Below are 26,606 nucleotides of genomic sequence, written 5' to 3' on the forward strand. Positions count from 1 at the left end.
CAAAAACACCAACAGTAAGTAGCTAAGTATTTATTCGGTCTTCCATGACAGCACCACGAGAGAATTACAGAGATGTAAAGAGTCTAGGGAAGGACAGCGGCCTCAAGCACCCTTCTCCCAAATGGGAGATCAGCAGAGCCACCCCAATCCAGTCTATAATGTTTGAAGAATGTGGATGGAGAAGACCACATAGTCGCTTTACATATGTCCTCAATCGACACCTCTGACCTCTCCGCCCAGGATGTTGCCACGGATTGGGTGGAGTGCGCCTTTAAGCCTTTCGGAACTGCCGTGCCACTTGTTGCGTATGCCAAGGGAATTGCATCCCTAATCCACCTAGATAAGGTACTTTAAGAGACTCTAAGCCCTTTCCTAAGCCCTTGAAAGGACACAGTTTTTCTTGTTCCACGGGTCGGTTACTGAGATATAGGTAAGAAGACATCTTCTAACATCTAATGAGTGGAGTTTCCTTTCTGATTGACAGGGTTAGCACAAAAGGAAGGACTATCTCCTGTAGCCTATGGAATTTGGATCGACTTTTGGCAGATACCGGGGATCTGGTCTTAATATAACCCTATCATCCCGAAACTGGGTATATGGAGGCTGCCTAGATAGGGTCTGCATATTGCTAACCCTCTGAGCTGACGTTAGCACGACAAAAAGGGCAGTCTTTAGAGATAAAGATCCTATCAAGGCTACCTCAATAGGCTCAAATGGGGTCTCTGTCAATGCTGTAAGCACTAGTTTCAAGTCCTATAGTACCAAGCTCTGCTTAAGGATGGTCCTACATCTAGCAGCTGCTCTAATAAACTTTTATACCCAGTAATTGCTTGCTAGATCACAGTTATACAGGGCTGCTAGTGTTGACACCTGGACCTTAAGGGTGCTCGTGGCCAGACCCATCTGAACCCCCTTCTGTAGGAACTCCAACACCTGGCTTATTTTGACTTTTCCCCCAATCTCCACCCCTGAGACTGACAGGAACTTTCTCCAGGTTCTGCCATAAATCCTAGTTGTGGATACTTTCCTACTCTTTAGTAAAGTATCTACTAAGCCTTGAGAAAATCCTTTCTCCCTCAGCAGTGCCCTGTCAAACTCCACGTCGTCAGCTGCAGACTGGACACTTGTGGATGGTAGATCGGTCCCTGTGAGAGGAGATCTGGGTGTTTCGGGAGAACCCATGGGTTAGCGACAGACATTTTCCTTAGCCAGGGAAACCATAGTCTTCTGGGTCAGAATTATAGATGCCCTGTCTTCACGTGTCTTCATTAGCCCAGACTCCGGTAGTTCTATCGGGGGGGGGAGAAAATACACCAGCGTGCAGTCCCATAGGATCAGGAGGGCATCCAGAGCATATGGATCTTCTATGGGTTTCAAGGAACAAAACCGCCGCACCTTCCTGTTGGCGAACAGATCTATATCCGGGGACCCCCACATCTGCACGATCTGGTTGAAGATGGACTGATTCAACACCCATTCCCCCTGCCTGAGCTCGTAGCAGCTTAAAACGTTGGCTTTGATGTTCTATTTTCCTTTTATGTGCAGGGATGTTAATGACAGGAGAGGAGTTTTAGCCATCTGAAAAATATGATCAGTCACCTCCATCAAAGACTCGGACTGAGTTCTCCCCTGGTGATTGAAATAGGCCACAGTTACCGGATTGTCTGAGAAAACTGACATACCGACCCTGCAGGGATATAAGGAGCTCTCTTAATGCCCGCTCCACGGCTAAGAGCTTTTTTAGGTTAGATGACGCCTCTTGCTCACCATGTGACCAAACCCCCTGGACTCATACCTCCCCCATATGTGCACCCCAATCCCTGGGATAGCATCTTTAGTAATAATTGAGGAGATATGGTTTACCCAGGGAAAGCCTTTACAAAGGTTCGACACTTGCAACCACCAACGCAAGGACTTTACGGTAGAGGGGAACAAAGCTAATTTCCTCTCAAGGCTTCCTTCCGCTGACACTGATTGTGTAACTCTTCCCACTGTACGGCTCAGCAGTCAGTATCACACAGGATAGGATTAGATACACGGCTCAGAAGTCAGTATCACGCAGGAGAGGATTAGACACATGGCTCAGTCAGTATCACACAGCATAGGATTAGATACACAGCTCAGCACACAGTATCGCACAGAATAGTATTAGATACACGGCTCAGCAGATGGTATCACACAGGATAGGATTAGATACACGGCTGAGTAGTCAGTAACACACAATAGGATTAGATACACAGCTCAGCAGAAAGTATCACACAGGAGAGGATTAGGTACACAGCCCAGCAGACATTATCACACAGGATAGGATTAGATACACGGCTCAGCAGTCAGTAACACAATAGGATTAGATACACAGCTCAGCAGAAAGTATCACACAGGAGAGGATTAGGTACACAGCTCAGCAGACATTATCACACAGGATAGTGTTAGATACACAGCTCAGAAACAGGATGTGCCAAAGGAGAGGACATTTTCAATCCAAGAATTCCACTCATTCCATCTGATTTGTTTTTGAATTTTAAACACCTCCAGTTTCCAGTTCAACTGCTATTTGCAATGTCCATTAATAATGCTCAGGGACAGTCCTTGAAAGTAGTAGGGATCGATTTGCAATCTCCATGCTTTTCTCATGGTCAACGTTACGTGGCCTGTTCAAGAGTTGGAATTGCCAAAAATCTGTTCATCTTTGCACCGAAAGGAAAAACCCAAAATGTTGTTTATTAAAAGGCTCTTGAATGAGTTGAAAATAAAATACTATCAATACTTGGGTAATCGTTTAGTTAATTTGTGTTGCAAATCTGTAGTGTTGAATATATGATGTGAAATGTTTTTATGTGCAATATAATCATTATAATTTGTTATAACCACAGTTGGTTACTATGCCCGGGCAATGCCGGGCTCTTCAGCTAGTCAGTAATAAATGAAGTAGTGGTGAAACCTCTCTGGGGTAATTAGAGTATGGGGCTCGGTGACTTCACAATCTAAACTATCATAAGGGCCAATATTTTCTGTCAGATGAGTTTCAAGAAGAAATATTAGGTATATAAAGAAAACTGTGTATAATGGTGCAGAGATGAGATGTCTTAAAGGGAACCTGTCCGTAGAATTGTGCACAGTAACCTACAGACACTGTCAGGTCGACGCCGTTATACTGATTACAATGATACCTGGTGATGAAATCCATCTTGTGGTTGTTGTTTAATCTGTATTTGTAGTTTTCAGTTAATGAGATTCTCGTGCTTTGGGGCAGGGCTGTGGGCGGGGCTTTATGGTGCTCTGCTTACATATTCATCTGTATTGGCTTATGACAGGTTACTGATCCCTCAGTGACCTGCCCCCCATTTTTACATAATGCATATAATAGCATTGATATTACTGTTGATATAGCCTATAATATTGTGGCTATTATGAGGCTTACAAAAAAAAAAAAAAAATTACATCAAAATGTCACCGGCGATGGCGGTGCCTGCCCAGTAGCATCTATATGTAAAACATGCTATTGGACAGGTGCCATCTCTCACATATAGATGCTACTGGGCAGGCATCGCCATCGCCGATGACATTTTGCTTCATTTTATTTTTCTAAGTCTCACAATAGACACAATATTATAGGCATTATCAACAATAATATCTATATTATACACTATATGTATTATGTAAAATAGGGTTCAGTGACCTGTCATAAACCAATACAGATGAATATGTAATCAGAGCACCACATAAAGCCCCGCCCACAGCCCCGCCCCAAAGCATGAGAATTTCATTAACTGAAATCTAAAAATAAAGATTAAACAACAACCACAAGTCGGATTTCATCACCAGGTATCAATGTAATCAGTATAATGGCGCTGACCTGACAGTGTCTGTAGGTTACTGTGCACAATCCTGCTGATCGGTTCACTTTAAATTTATCTTAGGCATTTGGAAGAGGCAATGGAGAGATTTTTTTTTTTAGACTATCAGGGAGTTATAGACTCACTAAGTGAGGCAGATCCCACCACAATACACACTATTACAAACTATTATACAGAATGAAAAGGTTAAAAAAAAAAAAAAAAAAAAAAAAAAAAAACCAGAATAAAAAATTCTGTTACATCCCCCAACAACAACGTATGTAAAAGGGGAGAACTCCAACAGTAAACTGGAGTTGTATTCATTTATGGTGGATCATTGGAGCTACTATGAGTCCTGACCAGAAGATTAGAGAAAGTATTAGTGCTCTCAATTTCAGGAGAGATTGTGCAGTAATCTGAATTCCTGAGGATCAAAAGCATAATGGAATTTATGACTTGGAGTGAATCCATGAAGTCAGGGCTCGAGCCATGCCAACACATCTCCTGCAGGGGTGAATAAATGTATATTACAGCCATCAGCCACGCACATCTTAGAGATATATCATGGCTCAGGGGTAATGGTTTTCCTGTAGTTATTCACAATCCTCCTTGAAATTAGTTCGTTATAATACTAATTGAAAAGTCAGGATGAAGGGAAACTATTGTACAGAAATTCACACTTGGCCTCACTGTACATTTAATGTTGTCGATCATAAAAGTGAAATTTGGCCAGAAAGACTGGACCTGGTCTTGTAGGGACCATATGAGACATTCAGCAGCACAGAAGGGAGAGAAGGGAGATTCATCCAATAAGATATCAGGGTTCTAGGAAGCCAACAGCATCATTACCCTCCACTTTCTCTTAGGCTTTGTGCAAACGCTGCGGATTTTGCTGCGGTGTACAGTACCATTATTCCCTATGGGAATCAAAAACCGCAATGCAGATGGTGTGGAATTTTCCGCGCGGATTATCTGCGGTTTTCAATCCGCAGAAAGAATTGACATGTCAATTCTTTCTGCGGATTCCACTGCGGTTTGCCATCTCCTCCATTGAGGAGATGAAAAACCGCAGGGCAAAACCGCAGGCTAATCTGCAGGTAAAACCGCAGGTATTTTGACCTGCGGTTTCACCTGCGGATTTTACAAAATCCGCGCCGAATCTGCAGCGTGTGCACGTAGCCTTACAGGTCCATCATACTACTTTTCTTCGTGATTTTCTAACTTATCAGCACATTCTACGTACCCTATTATTTAACTTTGTAATTTACAGATCTAGGCAGAGAACAGACAGCTCCTTCTAATCCCAGATAGTAGGTGGTCCTCCAGGTGCTAAGTTCTATAGAAAAGGGCTTTCAATGTCCAAAGTCATTAGAACAGTATTGGGAGGAGAAGAATGTTGTGGTCTTGAGGCCAAATGATGATCACACGATTGTGATACGACTGGACTACACCACTGATCGAGCAGCCACGGCCAGGGACTGAAAAATCTGTGACTTCTCTGCATTTAGTGGTCACTACTCACCTGGGTAGTCATATGAAGGAATCTTCTCTTTACGCTGCTCATCACCCCTCACATATGTCTCTGTAGTATTAATATGGGTCAGATCTTCACCCTGAAAAGAATATTGTAAAAGTCACAGACAGATGAAGAAGTCACATCTATAATCAGCTCTAATCCTGCCATCTCCACCGTTCTCATTACACAAGTATAAAACATAATATTGGTGGATAAAAAGACTGAGCACAAGACCTTCACAGCTGTCTACACATCATAGGGGAGATCTCATGACACCTTCTCTCCATCTACCTGATGATCCTGAGGAACATTGGAATCTTCTTGTTTACAGTCCTGTGGAAGAAGAGGACGGGGACATCTCTCTGGTGTTGTCCTCTTACTGGATAGATCTGGAGGAAACACATACAGGGACTGAATTCATTCTTTACATACAGATAATTATAGGCTGTGTGTATTTAGCCCTGTCTATTACCTGGTGATGTGAGGGGCTGGGGAACCTCCATCATGACGTCCTTGTACAGATCATTGTGTCCGTCTAAATACTCCCACTCCTCCATGGAGAAATAGACAGCGACATCCTGACACCTTATAGGAACCTGACACATACAATGATACCGTCATCCCCCCGATCCCTTCATAGTGTTACTGTATAATGTCCCAGCATTCCCAGCAGTGTCACCTCTCCAGTCAGCAGCGCAATCATCTTGTAGGCGAGTTCTAGGATCTTCTGGTCATTGACGTCCTCATGTATCAGGGGGTGAGGTGGAGGCCCTGTGATTGGGCTCAGAGGTCTTCCCCATCCCTCAGACACAGGATCCTGACAGCGCTCACTAGAGGTCTTCTTCACTACTGTGTAATCCTTGTTATGGAGAGAGACATTAATAAATCTCACTACAGACATTTCCAGAGTCCTCACCTCTCCAGTTCTGTCTGTTATTCCCATAGATAAGAATGATATAATGTGACGTCATCAGAATCTCTCACCTCTCCAGTAAGCCGGAAGAGGATCTCTAGGGTGAGGTGTAATATCCTCTCCGCCATCTTGTCTCTGTCCATATCCATCCTTGATGGGTAAATCAGGAAAATTCTCTTATATAGAAGATCTTCACTGAGAGGATCCGATATTGTAGAGACCTGAATGAGAAGATGAGCCGATGTAACATCATAACAATCCTGTGTAATAATACAATTACTGGAGATAATAAGGGAAACATATGAGGAGATTTATTATTTTACAGTATATAGATTCCTTATTTACATCTACTAATAAAACCTATATATTTGACTTCCGGTTCCGGCGCTGGCTAGAGAGGAGTGATTGCGGTGAGCTCCACAGGCCCCCGGTCAGAACGCACCCCCCAGAAGTCGTTCAACACTGTGGACGACGGGAGCGGACGCTGGAATTGGACCCCAGGAGACTCACCGAGCCATGGAACGATACCTGCTCCGGAGCGGCGATGGGACTGCAAAGAATGTTGAGGAGAGGGCTGCAAAGGAGGCCTCCAAGATGGCGGACTTAAGCGGGAAGGTGGGAACAAGCCCAGCTCCAAGCAGTGATCGCAAGGCACAAGTGAAAGTGCCTGTCAGCAGGAGAGGACCGGCTGCATTGCAAGAGGAGAAGCAGAGAGAGCAAGGAGGAAGTGTACAACATGGAGGGAAGGAAAAGGACGAGGAGCTACAAGTAGAAGGAGGTATGGAAGATCCCTGTGTGGAAGCCCCAGATTGCCAGGAGGTGCTAGAGAGGGGAGAGGAGGAGGAGGAGGAGGACGAGGAGAAGCAGAAACACCCCCAAGAAAGTGTACAGGGCACAGCAGACAGTCAAAACGCTGGGGGCTTTGAAAGTGAAAGTGGAGAGGAGCGTGCAGGCTTGGAGGCTAAACAAACAAAAACCCCCATAAAATCCCACTGTAAGGGACTTCATGACAGACTATACAATCCTGGCACAGGAAATGGTTAAATACTTAGCTCCTGAAATGACCACTTTCATATCTAAGGCAATACAAAGTGCTTTGAAGGGGTTAAAGGATGATGTTGCTCAGCAAGGAGCCAGACTTGATGAACTAGAATGCAGAGTCAGCAGGGTGGAAGATGATGCTGAGCAGCGGGATGCAGTGATGTTGAGCTCCTAGAAAAGAATGTCCATGTCCTTTTAGACCGCTTGGAGGACCTAGAGAACAGATCCCGCAGGAATAATCTTCGCTTAGTGGGGCTCCCGGAAACAACGCAACAAAGCAAGCTACAGAAGATCTTTGAGGATGAACTCCCTGCAGCCCTGGGTCTAGAACCCAAAAGGAGAGTGGAAAGAGCCCACAGGGTTGGCCCACCCAGAAAAATAACAGCAGAGGGTCCGAACAGGCCGAGACAAGCCATAGCTAAATATCTCGATTTCAACGACAAAGAGGATATTCTGAGGGCGTTCAAGAGGCGGAAGGAACCATTAACATTCCAGGGCCACAAGATTGTCCTATTCAATGACTTTTCTGCGGAAGTGACCAAGAGAAGAAGGTTGTTCAGCGAGAGCTGTACCAAACTTTATAGGAATCAAATCCAGTTCCAGCTAATCTACCCAGCGATCTTGAAGATAAAGGGCCCGGATGGTGTTACTAGAGACTTTCGGGATCACAAAGCAGCGGAGGATTATATCTCAACATTACTGGAAAAAGCAGGAAGCGAACGCCAGCGGTCACCTACTGAAAGAGGACGACTATCCCCAGCCCAGCCCAGAGGGAAGGAGTCGGTCTTGGGGGGTGAGGACGGCGCGGACTCCCGTCGTTCACCACAGGAGCAAAGACAAAGACCCCCCAAGGCGGGTCGCCAAAGCAACAGAGGCTGTGATCAAAATCAGAAGGACAGTTGTGGGTGAGGATCCACATCATCAAGATGAGGTTCTTTGCAACAGGGAGGAGGGGAGCTAATGGAGATCAAACTCGTTTGAAAGGACAAGTGAGAGGGGGTGCTCAATTTTAGTATACTCACATAGAAAGAAGGGAAAAAGAGGGGAATAATCTTGTTTCGTTTTTTTTTTGTGGCTTAATTTTCAAACGATCGGGGGGGAGGAGCATGTTGGGGTAAGAGCAAAGAAGCCAGAAAAAGGGAAGTGACATAATTAAGTGTAGATTGTTTAGTTAGGATTTGGGTAAGGGTAGACGGTACCCTATGGTTAAGATTAGTTGTTATGGGGGGGGGGGGGGGTCGAGGGATGGGTTTGATTGTTAACACACGAGAATGCAGAGAGAGACAATACTAAGAGGCAACTTGTCACAAGAAAACCAAGGGATACTGGTAAAATAACATGAAGGTTATTTCGTGGAATGTTAAGGGGTTGAGAGCACCAACAAAAAGGATGATGGTTCTGAGACACCTTAAAAAATTGAAAGCGGATGTGGCCCTATTACAAGAGACCCATTTGAAAGAGGAAGATTTTTTTAGAATGAAAAAGCTATGGGTGGACGAAGTAGTAGGCTCACCATCGGAGGGAAGAAAGGCAGGGGTACTTATACTAACACGCAGAAATTTAGCTTACAAAATCCAAAAAGTGGACAAAGACCGAGAGGGTAGATGGGTAGAGATCACGCTGGTGGGGGCGGTAGATACATTGATCATTCATAACATATACGCCCCAAATACTGAGCAGAAGGCCTTTTATACTAAATTACGGGACAAATTTGTAGGGAGGGAGACCCAAAAAACAATAGTAGGAGGAGACTTCAATATGGTTCAGTCCATGACGGAAGATAGGAAGGAAATAGGAGAAGGGATCAGGAGACGAGAGGGTAAGCCAACGTTGTTGTCAGAACTACTGATGGACTCAGACTTGACAGATGTGTGGAGAAGGGAGTATCTGAATGAGAGAGAATTCTCTTTTTACTCACATGCTCACCAAACTTGGTCCAGAATTGATTATCTACTGGCAAGTAGTGACTTATTGGATAGATGTAGGGAGGCCAAGATAGAGGACATAGTAATCTCTGACCATGCGCCAATTGCTCTGGATATGGCCGACAATTTCCCCAGAGGGACTGATTATATATATGGAGATTTCCAGGTTTTTTGCTTAGGGACCAACAGTTTGCGAAGGTGATGCAGGAATGGTGGGGAGATTACGAATATCATAATAAAGCGGAGGGAATGAATCCACAGCTATACTGGGAGGCAGGAAAGGCGGTCATGAGAGGTCATCTAATGGGACGAGTATCGGGTCTTAAGAAACAGGTGAAGGAAAAGTTTGACAAGGCAAGTAACAGATTGCGTGACACTTATAGTAGTTTTTTTGAGAGACCCTTCTAACCAGCAAAGGGAGGACTGGAAGCAGGCAAAAAGGGAGTTCGATCACTGGATGGAAAAGAGAGAGCTCATGATAAAATCACAATGGGACATAGACTTGAGGCGATTTGGTGACAAGGCGGGCAAATTGCTTGCAAACCTTGCAAGAGGGAAGAGACACAGGAACAACATTCAAAAAATAAAGAAGAAGGATGGGTCGGTGGTCACTAAACCTGTAGAGATAGTCGCAGAATTACAACAATTTTATACAGAGCTGTATAGAGAAAAGAGCTCAGGGACAGAAGGGGGCACACATTTTCTGGAGAAAGTAAATATCCCGACTTTAACGACAGCTCAACTAGATCTTTTAAATGGGAATGTCACGGAACAGGAGGTACAGGCAGTCATAAAATCTCTACCTGCAGGCAAGTCACCGGGGCCAGATGGATACACAGGAATGGCTCAACAGATAACACCCACTCTGACAAGATGGTTTAACAAATTGTTACAGGGGAATACACTTTTAGAAGGTTCCAACTTAGCTTATATTAATTTAATACCAAAAGGAAGGGAAAGACCTCGAAGACCCAGCATCCTTTAGACCAATATCTCTAATAAATCAAGACATCAAGATAATCTTGAAACTTATGGCTAATCGTTTGGCGGAGGTATTACCAACAATAATTACCCCAGCGCAGGTAGGATTTATTAAGGGCAGGAGTGCAGTCATAAATATCAGGAGAACGCTACTGGCAATAGATGCTGTGGTCAAGGATGTGAATGGGGGTGGCAGACCGGCGCTTGTGACCCTGGATGCGGAGAAGGCGTTCGACAAAGTTAAACGGAGGTGGATGGACCAGGTGTTGGACAAGGTGGAATTGAGAGGTGCGTTTAGAAACTACATAAGAATGATTTACACTGAACCTACGGCAAGAATACAAACTCCGGGTCACTTGTCGGGTGCCTTCTCACTGCAAAAGGGGACACGCCAGGGGTGCCCATTATCACCATTGCTCTTTGACCTGGCGCTGGAGCCACTGGCTCGATACCTGGAGCAACAAAAGTGTTTTGATGGGGTAAAACTTGGACATAAAAGCCTAAAAGCTGCATACTTTGCTGACGACATTATTCTGTACATGGGGGAAGTGGAACGAGATTTACCCAAGGTACTGGGAATTTTTGAAGAGTTTGGGGAATTCTCGGGGTTTACTTTGAACAAAACTAAATGTGAAATTCTCTTCCTTAGGGCCAGAGACAGACAGAGCCGTGGAGGGGATAACTTGAACGAGATCCCAATAGCTAAGACGAGCATAAAATACTTAGGTATCAGATTAGGGAGAAGAATAGACTTGGTATATAGCTTGAATTTCCCACCGGTCATAGCAAAAATAGTGTCAGAATTGGAAAGGTGGCAGAATCTACCCTTAAGTTTGCTGGGTAGAATCCATTTATTGAAAATGATGAGTTTTTCTAAGCTGCTTTATCCGTTGCAAACAATCCCAATGCTGCTAAAGCACACGGACGTTAAAAGAGTCAATGCGGCTATGAGAAAATTTATTTGGAAGGGACGACGCCCTCGCATAAAATTACAGACACTTATGATGGACAGAGAGAGGGGGGGGGGGGGGGGCATGAACATGCCAGATGTACGGGGATACAACCTGATGTGTATAACAAGGCATATTATAGATTGGATAAAAAAATACCAGTTGGTACTCAGATATAGGGATAGAAAAAGCATACGCTCATCCGTGGGACATAATATCATTACTGCATACCCCGCAGGGTCTACTTCCGATTAAGATAAAAAATACAGTGGTATTCAGGGACACAATCGCGACCTGGAAGGAACGAAGAAACTAAGTTTATCATGGAGAGTTTCTAAATATCTGCCGTTATGGCAAAACCCAGCCTTTCCAAATATCGGGGATAATAGCCTACTACTTGAATGGAGACGTAAGGGGATTCATAGGGTGGCGCACCTGCTGCACACTGAGGAGCATAGGTGGTTGAAGAGGGAAGAGATAGTAGAAAGACATGGATTGAAAAGCGAACAAACATTACAATATGGGCAAATCAAAGAGTCAATAATGTCGCTATTGGTGCGAGTGGAGGAAGAGACAAGAAGCAATAGAATGGATAGAATCCTATTCCAATCAATAGATAAACCAACGATTACCGTATATACTCGAGTATAAGTCGATCCGAGTATAAGTCGACCCCCCTAATTTTGCCACAAAAAACTGGGAGAACTTATTGACTCGAGTATAAGTCTAGGGTGGGAAATGCTCCATAGATTGTTCCCTCATATGCTGCCCCCATAAATAGCTCCATAGATTGTTCCCTCATATGCTGCCCCCATAAATAGCTCCATAGATTGTTCCCTCATATGCGGCCCCCATAAATAGCTCCATAGATTGTTCCCTCATATGCTGCCCCCATAAATAGCTCCATAGATTGTTCCCTCATATGCTGCCCCCATAAATAGCTCCATAGATTGTTCCCTCATATGCGGCCCCATAAATCGCTCCATAGATTGTTCCCTCATATGCTGCCCCCATAAATAGCTCCATAGATTGTTCCCTCATATGCGGCCCCCATAAATAGCTCCATAGATTGTTCCCTCATATGCTGCCCCCATGCTGCTGCTGCATGTAAAAATAAAAAAAATGACATACTCACCTCTCCGTCGCTGGGTGTCAGATTCTCACCTGTCCTGCGTCCATGGCTGCTCACCGCTATCTGCACGTCATCAGTCAGTGACATTCAGACTGCAGGGGGCGCGGCGCGCACTAACCACGTCACCGCGCCCTCTGCTGTCTGAAGTCACTGACCGACGACAGACAGCAGCAAGCAGCCATGGACGCAGGACAGGTGAGTATCGCTATACTTACCCGTCCTGACGCTGTCGCTTGAGTCCCCAGCTTCTCCGTGCTCTCTCTTCCTGCATTCAGCGGTCTTGTGATACCGCTCATTAATATGCGCATATTCATGAGTTTTAATGAGCGGCACCACGTGACCGCTGAAGGCAGGAAGAGAGAGCACGGGGAGAAGCTGGGGGCTCAAGAGACAGCGTCAGGGCGGGTAAGTATGACCTGACACCCCCGCCCCCCCTCCCTCTCTGACCCCCTTTGTATACGACTCGAATATAAGACGAGAGGGGGACTTTCAGCCCAATTTTTTGGGCTGAAAATCTCGACTTATATTCGAGTATATACGGTGCATAACTTTACAAAGAATACAGGGAGGTGTTTATTCAGAAAGAACCTAATCTAATTTTTGGTGGATGGGTAAGGCAATTGGGAATTGCAGACGAGGACACAGGAGAGAAGATACTTGATGGGTGGAAGACCTTGAGGAAGAGTGTATTGAGCGAGGTGTGGAGAGATTCACACTTCCGCATTATGCACAGAGCAATCATAGCTTTTAATATACCGATCTCGGCTGCTATGAGGGATAGGAAAATACACTGCCCGAAATGTAAGCAGAGAGATACAGACTTATTTCACGGGTTATGGGAGTGCGCGTCAGTAAGGAAAGTCTGGAACAGCTTGAAAAGGATGATGAATAACTTATGGAAAAGGGATCTACCCCTGAATCCCATGTTATATCTATTCCACTATGTAGGAGACAGAGAGGAGAGTCGTTTAGAGGGAAAAAGGGCAGTACCGATTTTGTTCCATTCCATATGCATCATGGTCAAAAGAAATATCTTGAGGTATTGGTTGAATGACTCGATTCCGGGGGTGGGCGCGATTGTAACTCAACTCAAGTCAATGATTAACTGAGACTGGATGGAGGCAGAACGAAATAAAGAGATGGGAATAAAGCCGCTTATAGAAAAATGGAAAGCATTCTTGTTGGGCCATCACACAGACCAGGAAATAGTGAACTACATGAAGCCATTTACATACACTGAGTGGTATCTCTTGGAGGATATAAACGGCTCACTTGGGAAACTGAAGGTGCCGGTGGTCCGCCAACAGATAGTTACACATAACGCAATGGATGAAGAAAGGTAGCGGCAGGGATGGTGTACTCGAAATATAAACTCTGCATACTTGTGACAAAGTAGAAAAATTAATAGCTTGGCGGGGGGGGGGGGGGGGTTTCTTTTTTTAATGTATTTTGATGTATGGATATGTTTTATGTATATAAATCTATTCAGATAAGGGGCCAGGACTTGAAAGGCTGTACAGTATCAAAATTTTCATGTATCGACCCCAAAAAAAGTTTGTAACTGTGATATTGTCTGGATTTTATCTTTGAAAATAATAAAAACTATTGGAAAAAAAAAAAAAAAAACCTATATATTTAGGCCAGAGACAACAAGCAGTTTCTTCCTCGGAGTCGGCAGCTGAATACGTTTCTCATAGACTCATCTTCCATAACGCTAATTCTCGTCTCATTTACCGACACTGGAATCAGCATTAGCAATATTGAGATCTTCATTACACGGGACAGGAGAAATAGCTACTGTATATACTCGTGTATAAGCCGAGATTTTCAGCCAACTTTTGGGGGGCCGAAAGTCCCCCTCTTGACTTATACGCAAATCATATACCGGGGGTTTTTTGGGGTCGATGGGGGAGCGGGGGTGTACGATCATACTTTACCCCCTCCTGGAGCAGTCTCTGCAGCCCCGCCGCTTCTCCCGGTATCAGGCTCCTTCCTGCAGCGGTCACGTGGTATCGCTCATTAAAGTCATGAATATGTGCATATTTATGACTAATGAGCCGTGGGGCTGCAGAGACCACTGGAGCAGGTAAGTATAAGCTATATTTACTGATCCCCGGTCCATCGCTGCGCGCTGCTCTGCTGTCCTCTGTCTGTGATGTGTTCAGGTCAGAGGGCGTGGTGACGTACTTAGTGCGTGCAGCGCCCTCTGAATGCACGTCACTGACAGAGGGACCCGGCAGAGTCGCAGACACAGGGGTGCACAGTGATGGACAGAGGATCAGTAAGAATCACCAGTGGCAGGGTCCTGAGCAAGCGGTGACCCCAACACCTGCCACCCCCCCCCCCCCCCCCCCCCGCGACGGAAAGGTATTTTTTTTTCTATTTGCGGTGGCAGCAGCTGTAGAATATGGGGGGTATACTATGGAGCACCTTATGGAGGGGATTCTATGCAGCACCTTATGGGGCCATTATTAACCTTTGTGCAGTATTATATGGGGTGTATTTTGTATGGAGCATCTTATGGGGCCCATCATGAACTGTATGAAGCAGTATATGGGGCTCCTGATTCATATGGATATTCAAAAACATTTAACCTACTGATGTCTCAATTAATTTTACTTTTATTGGTAGCTTTTTTATTTTTGAAATGTATCATTAGCTGCTGCATTTTCCACCCTAGGCTTGTACGTGAGTCAATAAGTCTTCCCAGTTTTTTGTGGCAAAATTAGGTGGGGTCGGCTTATACACGAGTATATATGGTACTTCATGATTAGGACGACATCATCTACTACGGCTCTAGAAACATATTTGGCCAGAGTCCGACACTGACTCCACCACCGGCCGTCTATATGAATGTTTCCCGTCTTCCCCGCACTGTAATCTTCTATCACGTTAGATCTCATGACTAATTCACACACAGAGGTTTGAGGCTTTTATAAAACCTTTTTTGTTTCCACAAACACCGTGTACAGAAATCATCTTATCCCAAAGTCTCCATGTACAGTGATTTATGGGGTTTATTTCTGGCCCTAGGCTTTCCTATATTACAAGAAAAACACCAGAAAAAAAAACAGATATTAAAATGTTCCCAAAGAAAATTGGCTGCAACAATTCTTGTGAAAAGAAAAATACATGGTGTTAGGGTTGGTGGAACACACCAAATAAAATAAGGTGGTTCACAACCCGGGGTCCACCGTGCAGCGATGGAACCTGATGCTAAGTAATGGCAGAACAAGATAGCAGTTGAGCACCAGCACCAAAAACACAAGGGTTAGATGTCACCCGGTGTAAACAGCGGCTAACTCTGCTGCTCCACAGAGCCGCAACAACGTCGTAATAGAACGCTGTTCCCTGTTGAACATCACAGGGCACAGTACATATGGCGCAAGTAAGGTCTCTACGCTCAACCCCTAGAATTTTGGGGCTAAAGTCTGACCGGACCCACAATGAGCACGGCATCGCACAGGCGATGCCACTACTTGGCACTGACTCTGCCTCCTACCTGCACTATCAGCCTAGGCACAAGCTGGCAGGGCTGAACAACTCATGCATAGCAAGGGTAGGGGTTTCATAATGAGTCAGTCACCAGAGACAATCATACGTGCATGCAACACACACCACATGGTCTATACTACTGCACGGCCACGAAGCTATGAGATCCTTTATAGATCCCAGTCTGCCAGGACCTTGCTAGTGGACCAATCCAGGCTCGCTTGAGGACCTGAGCTGCTGACCACCAATGAGAGGTTGCCACCTCACGAGCACGCTCAGTAGGGCGAAATCCAGACTTAGGCTCAGGAACGACTACTCACTGCTGTTTGCTATAGCTGAACCTGGAGAAAGCAGCAATCAAACAGCACGGCTCTGAGCTGTTATAATAATAAAATATAATACTGGGGGATAAAACAAGACTGAGCACAAGACCTTCACAGCCGTGTACACATCACAGGGGAGATCTCATGACACCTTCTCTCCATCTACCTGATGATCCTGAGGAACACTGGGATCTTCTTGTTCACAGTCCTGTTGAATAAGAGAACGGAGACATCTCTCTGGTATTGTCCTCTTACTGGACAGGTCTGGAAGAAACACATACAGGGACTGAAATCATTCTATACATACAGATAATTATAGGCCGTGTGTATCTAGCCCTGACTATTACCTGTGAGGGGCTGGGGAACCTCCATCATGACGTCCTTGTACAAATCTTTGTGTCCTTCTAAATAATCCCACTCCTCCATGGGGAAATAGACAGCGACATCCTGACACCTTATAAGAACCTGACACATACAATGATACCGTCATCCCCCCGATCCCTTTATAGCGTTACGGTATAACGTCCCAGCTTTCCCAGCAGTGTCACCTCTCCAGTCAGCAGCTCAATCATCTCGTAGGTGAGTTCTAGGATCTTCTGGTCATTTATGTCACCATGGATCAGTGGGTGAGGTGGAGGCTCTGTGATTGGGTTCAGGGGTCTTCCCCAACCCTCAGACACAGGGTCCTGACAGCGCTCACTAGAGGTCTTCTTCACTACTGTGTAATCCTGGTTATGGAGAGACACATTAATAAACCTCATTACAGACATTTCCAGAGTCCTCACCTCTCCAGTTCTGTCCATCTGTTATTCCCCGTAGATAAAAATGATGTAATGTGACGTCATCAGAATCTCTCACCTCTCCAGTAAGCCGGAAGAGGATTTCTAGGGTGAGGTGTAATATCCTCTCCGCCATCTTGTCTCTGTCCATATCCATCTTTGATGGGTAAATCAGGAAAATTCTCTTATTTAGAAGATCTTCACTGAGAGAATCCGATATTGTAGAGACCTGAATGAGAAGATGAGCCGATGTGACATCATAAAAATCCTGTGTAATAATACAATTACTGGAGATAATAAGGGAAACATATGAGGAGATTTATTATTTTGCAGTATTTAGTTTCCTTCTTTACATCTACTAATAAAACCTATATATTTAGGCCACAGACAACAAGCAGTTTCTCCCTCGGAGTCGGCAGCTGAATACGTTTCTCATAGACTCATCTTCCATAACGCTAATTCTCGTCTCATTTACCGACACTGGAATCGGCATTAGCAATACTGCAGGAGATATTCATTACACGGGACAGGAGAAATAACTACTTCATGATGAGGACGACATCTTCATCTTCTACTACGGCTCCAGAAACATATTTGGCCAGAGTCCGTCACTGACTCCATCCCCACCGGCCGTCTATATGAAGGTTTCCTGTCTTCCCCGCACTGTAATCTTCTATCACATTAGATCTCATGTCCGAGTCACACACAGAAGTTTGAGGCTTTTAGAAAAGATGGATTGTAAGAACAAGACAGGAGATATATGAGGCCAATGTCTCCACGTACAGTGGTATATTTTAGCATTTTCCTGTAGGCTTCCGTATATTACATGAAAAACAAAAAAAATAAATAAAACTGGGGATGGAGATACTGTGGAACATAATTCTGTGTGTGGGAACCAAGAAAGGGGCTCTATGGCATTAAGTATGGGGAAGAGTGAGAACTGATTATCTCCTGGTTTGGGTGGAAACATATTGTGTGTGGGGGATGGCGATACTGGGGGAACATTATACTGTATATGGGGCCAAGTAAGAGGCCCCGTACTAGGAAAGTAATACAGGTTTCCTTGGTTCTCATCTCTCATAGTTGGGTCGTTTGTATCTATCAGCGGAAAAGGAACAAAACCATTGTGATTCTTATAAGGAGACAACACAGAACCCCCTAAATATAACATTTTATACCAACCCCACAATCTGTGACTCTTCAGGGTAAATCGCTCTCTCACCATTGGATTAGAGCTGATACTATGACGCTAAAGAGACTAAAAAGATGTGGAGAATCCCCACATACCCGCACTCCACATAGAGAATAATGGAGCCTCCGGCACCGACCTCCACCCACACTCCACATAGAGAATAATGGAGCCTCTGGCACCGACCTCCATCCGCAGAGCCGCACTCCACATAGAGAATAATGGAGCCTCCAGCACCGACCTCCACCCACACTCCACATAGAGAATAATGGAGCCTCTGGCACCGACCTCCATCCGCAGAGCCGCACTCCACATAGAGAATAATGGAGCCTCCAGCACCGACCTCCACCCGCAGAGCCGCACTCCACATAGAGAATAATGGAGCCTCCGGCACCGACCTCCATCTGCAGAGCCACACTCCACATAGAGAATAATGGAGCCTCCAGCACCTACCTCCACCCGCAGAGCCGCACTCCCCATAGAGAATAATGGAGCCTCCAGCACTGACCTCCACCCACAGAGCCGCACTCCACATAGAGAATAACGGAGGCTCCAGCACCGACCTCCACCCGCAAAGCCGCACTCCACATAGAGAATAATGGAGCCTCCAGCACCGACCTCCACCCGCAGAGCCGCACTCCACATAGAGAATAATGGAGCCTCCGGCACCGACCTCCACCCGCAGAGCCACACTCCACATAGAGAATAACGGAGGCTCCAGCACCGACCTCCACCCGCAGAGCCACACTCCACATAGAGAATAATGGAGCCTCCGGCACCGACCTCCACCCACAGAGCCGCACTCCACATAGAGAATAATGGAGCCTCCAGCACCGACCACCACCCGCAGAGCCGCACTCCACATAGAGAATAATGGAGCCTCCGGCACCGACCTCCACCCGCAGAGCCACACTCCACATAGAGAATAATGGAGCCTCCAGCACCGACCTCCACCCGCAGAGCCGCACTCCACATAGAGAATAATGGAGCCTCCAGCACCGACCTCCACCCGCAGAGCAGCACTCCACATAGAGAATAATGGGGCCTCCGGCACCGACCTCCACCCGCAGAGCCACACTCCACATAGAGAATAATGGAGCCTCCAGCACCGACCTCCACCCGCAGAGCCACACTCCACATAGAGAATAATGGAGCCTCCGGCACCGACCTCCACCCGCAGAGCCGCACTCCACATAGAGAATAATGGAGCCTCCGGCACCGACCTCCACCCGCAGAGCCACACTCCACATAGAGAATAATGGAGCCTCCAGGACCTACCTCCACCCGCAGAGCCACACTCCACATAGAGAATAATGGAGCCTCCAGCACCGACCTCCACCCGCAGAGCCACCCTCCACATAGAGAATAATGGAGCCTCCGGCACCTACCTCCACCCGCAGAGCCGCACTCCACATAGAGAATAATGGAGCCTCCGGCACCGACCTCCATCCACAGAGCCGCACTCCACATAGAGAATAATGGAGCCTCCAGCACCGACCTCCACCCGCAGAGCCGCACTCCACATAGAGAATAATGGAGCCTACGGCACCGACCTCCACATAGAGAATAGTGGAGCCTCCAGCACCGACCTCCACCCGCAGAGCTGCACTCCACATAGAGAATAATGGAGCCTCCAGCACCGACCTCCACCCACAGAGCCGCACTCCACATAGAGAATAATGGAGCCTCCAGCACCGACCTCCACCCACAGAGCCGCACTCCACAGAGAATAATGGAGCCTCCGGCACCTACCTCCACCCGCAGAGCCACACTCCACATAGAGAATAATGGAGCCTCCGGCACCTACCTCCACCCGCAGAGCCACACTCCACAGAGAATAATGGAGCCTCCAGCACAGACCTCCACCCACAGAGCCGCACTCCACATAGAGAATAATGGAGCCTCCAGCACCGACCTCCACCCGCAGAGCAGCACTCAACATAGAGAATAATGGGGCCTCCGGCACCGACCTCCACCCGCAGAGCCGCACTCCACATAGAGAATAATGGAGCCTCCAGCACCGACCTCCACCCGCAGAGCCGCACTCCACATAGAGAATAATGGAGCCTCCAGCACCGACCTCCACCCGCAGAGCCGCACTCCACATAGAGAATGGAGCCTCCGGCACCGACCTCCGCCCGCAGAGCCACACTCCACATAGAGAATAATGGAGCCTCCGGCACCGACCTTCACCCGCAGAGCCGCACTCCACATAGAGAATAATGGAGCCTACGGCACCGACCTCCACATAGAGAATAGTGGAGCCTCCAGCACCGACCTCCACCCACAGAGCCGCACTCCACAGAGAGAATAATGGAGCCTCCGGCACCGACCTCCACCCGCAGAGCCACACTCCACATAGAGAATGGAGCCTCCAGCACCGACCTCCACCCGCACTCCACATAGAGAATAATGGAGCCTCCAGCACCGACCTCCACCCGCAGAGCCGCACTCCACATAGAGAATAATGGAGCCTCCGGCACCGACCTCCACCCGCAGAGCCACACTCCACATAGAGAATAATGGAGCCTCCAGCACCGACCTCCACCCGCAGAGCCACACTCCACATAGAGAATAAAGGAGCCTCCGGCACCGACCTCCACCCGCAGAGCCGCACTCCACAGAGAGAATAATGGAGCCTCCGGCACCGACCTCCACATAGAGAATAGTGGAACCTCCAGCACCGACCTCCACCCACAGAGCCGCACTCCACAGAGAGAATAATGGAGCCTCCGGCACCGACCTCCACCCGCAGAGCCACACTCCACATAGAGAATGGAGCCTCCAGCACCGACCTCCACCCGCAGAGCCGCACTCCACATATAGAATAATGGAGCCTCCGGCACCGACCTCCACCCGCAGAGCCACACTCCACATCTCCACAGAGAATAATGGAGCCTCCAGCACCGACCTCCACCCGCAGAGCCACACTCCACATAGAGAATAATGGAGCCTCCAGCACCGACCTCCACCCACAGAGCCGCACTCCACATAGAGAATAATGGAGCCTCCAGCACCGACCTCCACCCGCAGAGCCACACTCCACATAGAGAATAATGGAGCCTCCAGCACCGACCTCCACCCACAGAGCCGCACTCCACATAGAGAATAATGGAGCCTCCGGCACCTACCTCCACCCGCAGAGCCACACTCCACATAGAGAATAATGGAGCCTCCGGCACCTACCTCCACCCGCAGAGCCGCACTCCACATAGAGAATAATGGGGCCTCCGGCACAGACCTCCACCGGCAGAGCCACACTCCACATAGAGAATAATGGAGCCTCCAGCACCGACCTCCACCCGCAGAGCCACACTCCACAAAGAGAATAATGGAGCCTCCAGCACCGACCTCCACCCGCAGAGCCACACTACACATAGAGAATAATGGAGCCTCCGGCACCGACCTCCACCCGCAGAGCCGCACTCCACATAGAGAATAATGGAGCCTACGGCACCGACCTCCACCCGCAGAGCCACACTCCACATAGAGAATGGAGCCTCCAGCACCGACCTCCACCCGCAGAGCCGCACTCCACATAGAGAATAATGGAGCCTCCGGCACCGACCTCCACCCGCAGAGCCACACTCCACATCTCCACATAGAGAATAATGGAGCCTCCAGCACCGACCTCCACCCGCAGAGCCACACTCCACATAGAGAATAATGGAGCCTCCAGCACCGACCTCCACCCACAGAGCCGCACTCCACATAGAGAATAATGGAGCCTCCGGCACCTACCTCCACCCGCAGAGCCACACTCCACATAGAGAATAATGGAGCCTCCGGCACCTTCCTCCACCCGCAGAGCCGCACTCCACATAGAGAATAATGGGGCCTCCGGCACCGACCTCCACCCGCAGAGCCGCACTCCACATAGAGAATAATGGAGCTTCCAGCACCGACCTCCACCCGCAGAGCCGCACTCCACATAGAGAATGGAGCCTCCAGCACCGACCTCCACCCGCAGAGCCGCACTCCACATAGAGAATAATGGAGCCTCCAGCACCGACCTCCACCCGCAGAGCCGCACTCCACATAGAGAATAATGGAGCCTCCAGCACCGACCTCCACCCGCAGAGCCGCACTCCACATAGAGAATAATGGAGCTTCCAGCACCGACCTCCACCCGCAGAGCTGCACTCCACATAGAGAATAATGGAGCCTCCAGCACCGACCTTCACCCGCAGAGCCGCACTCCACATAGAGAATAATGGAGCCTCCAGCACCGACCTCCACCCGCAGAGCCGCACTCCACATAGAGAATAATGGAGCCTCCAGCACCGACCTCCACCCGCAGAGCCGCACTCCACATAGAGAATAATGGAGCCTCCAGCACCGACCTCCACCCGCAGAGCCGCACTCCACATAGAGAATAATGGAGCCTCCAGCACCGACCTCCACCCGCAGAGCCGCACTCCACAGAGAATAATGGAGCCTCCGGCATCGACCTCCACATAGAGAATAGTGGAACCTCCAGCACCGACCTCCACCCACAGAGCCGCACTCCACAGAGAGAATAATGGAGCCTCCGGCACCGACCTCCACCCGCAGAGCCACACTCCACAGAGAGAATAATGGAGCCTCCAGCACCGACCTCCACCCACAGAGCCGCACTCCACATAGAGAATAATGGAGCCTCCAGCACCGACCTCCACCCACAGAGCCGCACTCCACATAGAGAATAATGGAGCCTCCAGCACCGACCTCCACCCACAGAGCCGCACTCCACATAGAGAATAATGAAGCCTCCGGCACCTACCTCCACCCGCAGAGCCACACTCCACATAGAGAATAATGGAGCCTCCGGCACCTACCTCCACCCGCAGAGCCGGACTCCACATAGAGAATAATGGGGCCTCCGGCACAGACCTCCACCCGCAGAGCCACACTCCACATAGAGAATAATGGAGCCTCCAGCACCGACCTCCACCCGCAGAGCCACACTCCACATAGAGAATAATGGAGCCTCCAGCACCGACCTCCACCCGCAGAGCCGCACTCCACATAGAGAATAATGGAGCCTCCAGCACCGACCTCCACCCGCAGAGCCGCACTCCACATAGAGAATAATGGAGCCTCCAGCACCGACCTCCACCCGCAGAGCCGCACTCCACATAGAGAAAAATGGAGCCTCCAGCACCGACCTCCACCCGCAGAGCCGCACTCCACAGAGAATAATGGAGCCTCCGGCATCGACCTCCACCCACAGAGCCGCACTCCACATAGAGAATAATGGAGCCTCCAGCACCGACCTCCACCCGCAGAGCCGCACTCCACATAGAGAATAATGGAGCCTCCAGCACCGACCTCCACCCGCAGAGCCGCACTCCACATAGAGAATAATGGAGCCTCCAGCACCGACCTCCACCCGCAGAGCCGCACTCCACATAGAGAATAATGGAGCCTCCAGCACCGACCTCCACCCGCAGAGCCGCACTCCACAGAGAATAATGGAGCCTCCGGCATCGACCTCCACCCACAGAGCCGCACTCCACATAGAGAATAATGGAGCCTCCAGCACCGACCTCCACCCGCAGAGCCACACTCCACATCTCCACATAGAGAATAATGGAGCCTCCAGCACCGACCTCCACCCGCAGAGCCACACTCCACATAGAGAATAATGGAGCCTCCAGTACCGACCTCCACCCACAGAGCCGCACTCCACAGAGAATAATGGAGCCTCCGGCACCTACCTCCACCCGCAGAGCTACACTCCACATAGAGAATAATGGAGCCTCCGGCAACTACCTCCACCCGCAGAGCCACACTCCACAGAGAATAATGGAGCCTCCAGCACCGACCTCCACCCACAGAGCCGCACTCCACATAGAGAATAATGGAGCCTCCAGCACAGACCTCCACCCGTAGAGCCGCACTACACATAGAGAATAATGGAGCCTCCAGCACCGACCTCCACCCGCAGAGCCGCACTCCACATAGAGAATAATGGGGCCTCCGGCACCGACCTCCACCCGCAGAGCCGCACTCCACATAGAGAATAATGGAGCCTCCAGCACCGACCTCCACCCGCAGAGCCGCACTCCACAAAGAGAATAATGGAGCCACCAGCACCGACCTCCACCCGCAGAGCCGCACTCCACATAGAGAATAATGGAGCCTCCAGCACCGACCTCCACCCGCAGAGCCGCACTCCACATAGAGAATGGAGCCTCCGGCACCGACCTCCGCCCGCAGAGCCACACTCCACATAGAGAATAATGGAGCCTACGGCACCGACCTCCACATAGAGAATAGTGGAGCCTCCAGCACCGACCTCCACCCACAGAGCCGCACTCCACAGAGAGAATAATGGAGCCTCCGGCACCGACCTCCACCCGCAGAGCCACACTCCACATAGAGAATGGAGCCTCCAGCACCGACCTCCACCCGCACTCCACATAGAGAATAATGGAGCCTCCAGCACCGACCTCCACCCGCAGAGCCGCACTCCACATAGAGAATAATGGAGCCTCCGGCACCGACCTCCACCCGCAGAGCCACACTCCACATAGAGAATAATGGAGCCTCCAGCACCGACCTCCACCCGCAGAGCCACACTCCACATAGAGAATAATGGAGCCTCCAGCACCGACCTCCACCCACAGAGCCGCACTCCACATAGAGAATAATGGAGCCTCCGGCACCTACCTCCACCCGCAGAGCCGCACTCCACAGAGAGAATAATGGAGCCTCCGGCACCGACCTCCACATAGAGAATAGTGGAACCTCCAGCACCGACCTCCACCCACAGAGCCGCACTCCACAGAGAGAATAATGGAGCCTCCGGCACCGACCTCCACCCGCAGAGCCACACTCCACATCTCCACAGAGAATAATGGAGCCTCCAGCACCGACCTCCACCCACAGAGCCGCACTCCACATAGAGAATAATGGAGCCTCCAGCACCGACCTCCACCCGCAGAGCCGGACTCCACATAGAGAATAATGGGGCCTCCGGCACAGACCTCCACCCGCAGAGCCACACTCCACATAGAGAATAATGGAGCCTCCAGCACCGACCTCCACCCGCAGAGCCACACTCCACATAGAGAATAATGGAGCCTCCAGCACCGACCTCCACCCGCAGAGCCGCACTCCACATAGAGAATAATGGAGCCTCCAGCACCGACCTCCACCCGCAGAGCCGCACTCCACATAGAGAATAATGGAGCCTCCAGCACCGACCTCCACCCGCAGAGCCGCACTCCACATAGAGAATAATGGAGCCTCCAGCACCGACCTCCACCCGCAGAGCCGCACTCCACAGAGAATAATGGAGCCTCCGGCATCGACCTCCACCCACAGAGCCGCACTCCACATAGAGAATAATGGAGCCTCCAGCACCGACCTCCACCCGCAGAGCCACACTCCACATCTCCACATAGAGAATAATGGAGCCTCCAGCACCGACCTCCACCCGCAGAGCCACACTCCACATAGAGAATAATGGAGCCTCCAGCACCGACCTCCACCCACAGAGCCGCACTCCACAGAGAATAATGGAGCCTCCGGCACCTACCTCCACCCGCAGAGCCACACTCCACATCTCCACATAGAGAATAATGGAGCCACCAGCACCGACCTCCACCCGCAGAGCCGCACTCCACATAGAGAATAATGGAGCCTCCAGCACCGACCTCCACATAGAGAATGGAGCCTCCGGCACCGACCTCCGCCCGCAGAGCCACACTCCACATAGAGAATAATGGAGCCTCCGGCACCGACCTCCACCCGCAGAGCCGCACTCCACATAGAGAATAATGGAGCCTCCGGCACCGACCTCCACATAGAGAATAGTGGAGCCTCCAGCACCGACCTCCACCCACAGAGCCGCACTCCACAGAGAGAATAATGGAGCCTCCGGCACCGACCTCCACCCGCAGAGCCACACTCCACATAGAGAATGGAGCCTCCAGCACCGACCTCCACCCTCACTCCACATAGAGAATAATGGAGCCTCCAGCACCGACCTCCACCCGCAGAGCCGCACTCCACATAGAGAATAATGGAGCCTCCGGCACCGACCTCCACCCGCAGAGCCACACTCCACATAGAGAATAATGGAGCCTCCAGCACCGACCTCCACCCGCAGAGCCACACTCCACATAGAGAATAATGGAGCCTCCGGCACCGACCTCCACCCGCAGAGCCGCACTCCACAGAGAGAATAATGGAGCCTCCGGCACCGACCTCCACATAGAGAATAGTGGAACCTCCAGCACCGACCTCCACCCACAGAGCCGCACTCCACAGAGAGAATAATGGAGCCTCCGGCACCGACCTCCACCCGCAGAGCCACACTCCACATAGAGAATGGAGCCTCCAGCACCGACCTCCACCCGCAGAGCCGCACTCCACATAGAGAATAATGGGAGCCTCCGGCACCGACCTCCACCCGCAGAGCCACACTCCACATCTCCACAGAGAATAATGGAGCCTCCAGCACCGACCTCCACCCGCAGAGCCACACTCCACATAGAGAATAATGGAGCCTCCAGCACCGACCTCCACCCACAGAGCCGC

The 26,606-nt window shown here is 49.4% G+C and overlaps 2 protein-coding genes across 4 annotated transcripts in view; both read right to left on the reverse strand.

Annotated features, from left to right (window-relative positions):
• LOC141047339 (uncharacterized) overlaps positions 1 to 17,197 on the reverse strand; it is a 944,519-nt gene extending 927,322 nt beyond the window's left edge. The window contains 5 exon segments of the mRNA XM_073542400.1: positions 16,276 to 16,373; positions 16,457 to 16,574; positions 16,658 to 16,837; positions 16,968 to 17,159; positions 17,162 to 17,197. Of these exon segments, the coding sequence (XP_073398501.1) occupies positions 16,276 to 16,373; positions 16,457 to 16,574; positions 16,658 to 16,837; positions 16,968 to 17,159; positions 17,162 to 17,197 (624 nt within the window).
• LOC141047277 (uncharacterized) overlaps positions 1 to 26,606 on the reverse strand; it is a 1,035,999-nt gene that overhangs the window by 11,120 nt on the left and 998,273 nt on the right. Inside the window, exons 1-6 of one of the 3 annotated variants that reach the window (XM_073542305.1) lie at positions 22,620 to 22,674; positions 6,337 to 6,486; positions 6,032 to 6,211; positions 5,825 to 5,948; positions 5,644 to 5,741; positions 5,359 to 5,449 (exon numbers count right to left, since the gene is read on the reverse strand). In XM_073542305.1, the coding sequence (XP_073398406.1) occupies positions 5,359 to 5,449; positions 5,644 to 5,741; positions 5,825 to 5,948; positions 6,032 to 6,211; positions 6,337 to 6,414 (571 nt within the window). In that variant the 5' untranslated portion in view covers positions 6,415 to 6,486; positions 22,620 to 22,674. Of the gene's footprint in view, positions 1 to 5,358; positions 5,450 to 5,643; positions 5,742 to 5,824; positions 5,949 to 6,031; positions 6,296 to 6,336; positions 6,487 to 22,619; positions 22,675 to 26,606 lie in introns of those variants that run through there. The other 2 variants (XM_073542304.1, XM_073542303.1) reach the window with 2 other exon arrangements.

The sequence above is a fragment of the Dendrobates tinctorius genome, unplaced genomic scaffold (genome assembly GCF_039654945.1).
Source record: "Dendrobates tinctorius isolate UK_male_01 unplaced genomic scaffold, ASM3965494v1 ptg000126l, whole genome shotgun sequence".
Classification (NCBI taxonomy): Eukaryota; Metazoa; Chordata; class Amphibia; order Anura; family Dendrobatidae; genus Dendrobates; species Dendrobates tinctorius.